This window comes from Mercenaria mercenaria, chromosome 13 (genome assembly GCF_021730395.1).
Source record: "Mercenaria mercenaria strain notata chromosome 13, MADL_Memer_1, whole genome shotgun sequence".
In the NCBI taxonomy this organism is placed as follows: Eukaryota; Metazoa; Mollusca; class Bivalvia; order Venerida; family Veneridae; genus Mercenaria; species Mercenaria mercenaria.
The window spans coordinates 57573270-57578723 of NC_069373.1; the positions used below are offsets into that span (position 1 = coordinate 57573270).

Consider the following 5454-nt stretch of genomic DNA (forward strand, 5'->3'; position numbering starts at 1 on the left):
TTATGACGCATAACATATTGCATTAATTTCGTTACTATAATACATAACTCACTGCATCAGATTTTATGTTAAGACGCATAAATAAATGCATCAATTTCTTGACTATGATAATAACTCAATACCTTAATTTTTCATGCCTATACAAAATAACCAACTGCATCATTTCTCATGACTATAACACATAACTAACAACATAAGTGTTCATAGATGACTCCTCAATGATTATATCACTTTCCATGAATAAGACCCATTAACGTTGCTATTGTCCTAAATACTATGTTCCAAATTGTGAATTACACACCAGTAACAAGTTCTGTTGCTTACTAGTATGGTTTTAAATGAGAACTTTCCGGTTTAAAGTTGTATTTTTCAAGAGTAGTTCTTCTCTGCGACAGTTGCTCCGTTAATAATTCTTTCAACTCAAGTTGTCAGACTTATATCACAAAACGTTAATTGTCTACAGTAATTGAAGCCTGAGAGGTGAAGTAAGTATGTTTGTATGACTTTGTATATCTACTAAATATTCTCATCAATAGCTTAAACAACATGCAACACGAATGGATATTTATATGTTTGTAACATCGTACTAAATGGTGATGGATTAATTGTAGCCAAATAGTTTGATTACCGCCTTTGTGGTGACCACAATTATATAAGGAGGTTTGTAATTTACTTAATTTGCAAATAAAAGCAACAGAAGCGTTCTTTTCTCTTTGTTAGAAATCGGTTGAAGTATGTCCAATACGTATAGACGCTTAGTTTTCACATGAATGTCAAGGGTAGGAGGACGTTTACAATGGGAAATGGACCAGTTAGTATTTTACTCACAGTAAAAGGCCTGGGATTGCTTTTCGTGATTATTTAAAACAGCTTTTGCTCTTACATTATATTTTAAGACAAGAGCTGTCAGTTGACGGCGCGCTCGACTATTCTCAGTGCTTGATAGTATAATATAAGCTATGAGTAAAACTTTAACATTACAATAAGCATATTCTAAGTCGAAAAGGGGCCATAATTCAGTCAAAATGCTTGATAGAATTGCCTCCTCCTTTCTACAGACTGATGCCATGATGGTAAATAAGTATGCAAAATGTCAAAGCAATATCTCAATGGACCTTGAAAATATTTGGGGTGGTACGCAAACTTTAACATTTGTGTGACGCTAACGCTCACGCTCACGCCGACGCCGGGGCGAGTAGGATAGCTCCCCTATTCTTCGAATAGTCGAGCTAATAATGGTAATCATAACTCATAAGACCAAATTTATCTTTTGAAATTAAGGCTGCGCAATTTAGTTTGAATATTTGATGAAAGCATATTTCACAGGTTTGTGAATTTCTGTTTCAGGACATGGTAATAATTAGTCTAATCCTGAGAGTGGCTCTCAGCGTTTGCTGGGCTGTATCTGCCATAGCGGATCAGTCTGTGTCATGGCCAGCAGACCTGTTAGAAGATAAAGATTTTCGCAACATGTTGCTCACCAGCGATGGACAACACTTGATTGTATCGGGAATGAATGGTGTCTATGATCTAAATACAACAGATTTCCAACTTCTAAACCAAGTTGTAACTGGGCCATTGGCTAACACTGATGATGTCATTAAAATTATGATATACAATAAAACAGAAACTAACAATGATGGTTTCATTACCACGTGCAGTAGCTCGCGAAACTACTGTGATATTAGGGAAGTGAATGATATTTCCAGGAGCGTTAATCAATTAGATCTCCCGATAAAGATTGACGGAGCGGAGGCGTTTATGGCAACTTATATAAAGACATCTGGCAGAAATCGAAGACAGGACTTTCTGTTTATCGGATGTCCCCATGTTGAAGGTCAAGGGGATCTAGGTGGTAGGTGCACAAAACCTGGTATATCATGGTACTTGAATAGCGGGGCTGGTAAAAGTCGTCCATGGTATGGATTTAAATCGTATGAAGAGACACCAGTTCTGACGTTGAAGTATGTTGAAGCCTTTAGCGTTGATAACTACAGACTATTTTTCAGTGTTCAAATGGTCAAAGCCACAGGAAGGAGGAGAAGCCGCATTGCTCAAGTGTGTCAGTATTACGTTCCACATTTTCAAACATACTCGACACCACAAACATATGCTGATATGCCGATACAATGTGGACAGTTGAAGGAGATTCGGGCAGTAAAGAAAGTCGTTGTAGAGACGGAAACTCTGTTTATAACTGTGTTCTCTGGACCTATGAAATCGGCTGTTTGTATTTACACAATGGAGAATATAAAAAGCATGTAAGGAACATTTATAATATATAAAATACAAAATTTTATATGATATGGGCAGTCATGCATTCCTTGAAATTTGAAAAAAAAATCCAAACTCTAGAGGCATAATTAGAAAAGTGTTTCTTTAATATTGTTTAGTTCTGTCAGCACAAGAAAAATATTTGACTGTACTTTTTAAACTATTGATACGTTTTACTTACTACCAATATTGTTGCGATACCTCTTGTATTTTGTTCAGTCAAAGGCTTTTATTAGTTACGTAGTTCTACATTATCAGCTGTTTCTCTCAAACCAGTTCTCAAGTTGTTAAAATTGTACATAAAAGTGAAAGATGTACCGCTTTTTCTAACCTGACGCTTGTCTTTTACATATTTACCTTTTCTCTTTTACTTAAGTCAAATCTAAACCCTTACCCTGTTAAAGAAGATCAGTTACTTGACATTTTTACAGTTTCATCTGTTTAAGATGATATATTGGATATACTTTTACCTGTATAATATGTTATTGTACAAGATCTATTATAGTCTGTCAAAATTCTCATTTAAATAGCATTTAACTCGTGTATATGACTTAATTTATCACATTGAATTACTTTTGCTTTTGATGATTTAGTTTTCTTTTTTATACCTAATTGTTAAGTGAGTGCCTCCATTTCTTTTGATTATGTTATAGTTCATTTTCTTTTCAGGTTTGTTGCGAATATAAAGGAGTGCTACAGGGGAGGCCGGGCACCAGCAAACCAGGATTATATCAACTTCCAAACATCTAATGTTCCGTGTACACAACCAACGGTTTGTTATATCTTATCTTTAATCCAAAATGTTGATGCGCATACTGTTTTGAAGGTCATAAAAGAAATGTTCAACAAGGAAACACAAGTAAATTTAGCTTAAATAAGCTAGTACAATCTTAATTGATTGATAAAAGGCTGTATTTATAATTCAAATGTCTTTAGAAGTACCTACTTTACGGTTACTTTTGTTAACTTGATGACTATTTCTAGACAATTAGTTAACAGGCAAGAAGCTTTACTAGGGTCTTATACGAGGACTGTTTAATAAATTCGCGGAATTGCTTTATTACTTCAAACTGAAATACGTATTTTCATGTAATTTGATTGAAAAATACAATTTTGAGAAAAGAATTCCGCGAATTTATTAAACAGCCCTCGTATACAGAGACATTATTAGCGTTAAAAGTCTCAAACTTTACATAAAGGAAATAAACAAGGCAAGAAAGCACCTCTCACAAGGCACAATATGTGTATTAATTATTATATACACAAATATACTCAGACAAAGCAAGACATACAGGTAACGGGGATGAAACAAATAAGTAAAGGAACACAGTGGGGCAACGCCTTGACATTTGTGCATGGTACTTTTCAGAATGATAACGCCACTTTCTATAAGCCTGAGGATTACTATTTGTGCAACGAGGACAACCTGGCATCATTTCATCAGGTTATTGGCAGCAAGGTGCTGCACTCAGAGTCTGTCATTCAGTTTGACACTCAGTTAACAGCTGTCACAGTTTCACAGATAGAAACAAAAATAGTTGCTTTCCTTGGTTCAACATCTGGAGAAATTTTGAAGGTATTTACTCTTTTTATTATAAAACATAACTGGTTAAAGTAAGATGCCTTTTTGGCCTCCAAGTGTATCGCTATACTAGATGTATAAAAATGAAACTGACATATGTTTTGTTTTGCATACATAAATATTATCAGCATAAAATTTTTCAGGAAGACGGCTGATATTGGTTCTGGATAGTCATGTAAATGTATGCAATATATCAAGGTAATTGTCCCATAGTAAAATTCGACGATTACCAATAAATTACGTTTTCTCCATATGTGATTTCGGTATGCTCTGGTTGCTACGGAAGCCGTTGCTCGAATGAATTGCATTTTAGCATAATAATGCTGAAATAGAGACAGAAGTAACGAAATTGCGTGGAAATTGCCGATTGTCAATACGGGTCCATTACCTTAATATATTATGCACAAACACATGACTATATATCCGTGGACTTAGCATCTTTAATTATACATTATCATAACAGGGACGCATCTCAAGATTTATATTTTAGAAATTATTTTTTTGTTAGAAGTTATAACAAATAGTGAAAGCAGTGAAAATACAAGATGTGTCAATGTCTCTTGGGTATTGTGTATGTATAGAAACATTCATGAAGTTTGTAAAATTTGTAGTAAAGCTTTTTACTGTGTTAGTCATGCAGTAAAATATATTGGAAGGAATTTTTCTGTAATGTTAGTTAAAATTAGTTCGGCCAATATTTTCATTTGGTCTGTGTTCCGTTTCATACACCACTACATGTTTATTGTAAATATTTCTAATATGACCTGTATTGTCTGACCTTAGTAATTTAAACCAAGTTAAATTGTCTGAAATAGTCTTTTACTTATTGATGGTACTCTTGCCAGTTCTCTATAAATAAAATATTTTTGTGTTATAACCTCACGTCAGAACAATGTCAGCAAAATTGCATTATATATGATATGTACTACAACGTCTAAAATAACGGCTTTATCGGCCACATCATTGTTTGTTGAACCCTTCCTTCCAACTTGCCTTTGGGTCAGTTACTGATAAACAAGAACACACATTTATATTCTCATTTCGCAGACTAAGCCATAATTAATATCATCATATTGCATACGAAAATTTGTTATTATTGTTATTCTTAAAACACGTATTTAGGCTGTTGTTTACCCAAAGAATTCAGCAGTTTCCATCGTTCAACCTGAAATAAGAAACGTAGGTTATATGATCCAACAAGACATGTACACATCGCATGATGGAAAGCATATATTTGCTCTGAGCCACGACAGTATTGATCAGTTTCTTAATTTATCATAAGCCAATACTTGTTTTGATATGGACGTCATAAGTCAAATAGGTGGTTTGAACAAAATAAATTATATTTTATTTATATTACTACATTACAGTTTAGGAGAAATGGTTTCGCATATATATGAAAACGCTGTTAACGGATAGCATTTGTACAAAAGTAATTGAAATACAATTCTATAATATATGACAGTATCAAATCATAGGCAACCCAATAATAACTGTTTCAATTCTGCTAGTTGCATAAATAGTAGTTAACGCTTTTATTATCAATACCTTAGATTATGCGTATTTGAAAAAGTATTGCTTTATGCAAATTTCAGGTG

General features: G+C 33.8%; 1 protein-coding gene across 1 annotated transcript; it reads left to right on the forward strand.

Annotated features, from left to right (window-relative positions):
* Window positions 1–503: 503 nt before the first annotated feature.
* Window positions 504–5137, forward strand: LOC128547763 (plexin-B2-like). Its single transcript, XM_053520918.1, has 5 exons — window positions 504–660; window positions 1348–2261; window positions 2944–3046; window positions 3644–3850; window positions 4979–5137. Exons 2-5 carry the CDS (start codon window positions 1351–1353, stop codon window positions 5135–5137), a joined length of 1380 nt encoding a protein of 459 aa, XP_053376893.1. The 5' UTR covers window positions 504–660; window positions 1348–1350.
* Window positions 5138–5454: the final 317 nt, after the last annotated feature.

Bases quoted from the DNA above. Each gene is read 5' to 3' on its own strand.
- LOC128547763 (XM_053520918.1), top strand. From the start codon at position 1,351: ATGGTAATAATTAGTCTAATCCTGAGAGTGGCTCTCAGCGTTTGCTGG. The intron at 2,262-2,943 runs GTAAGGAACATT...TTTTCTTTTCAG, and splicing joins ATGGAGAATATAAAAAGCAT to GTTTGTTGCGAATATAAAGG. The intron at 3,047-3,643 runs GTTTGTTATATC...GGTACTTTTCAG, and splicing joins TTCCGTGTACACAACCAACG to AATGATAACGCCACTTTCTA.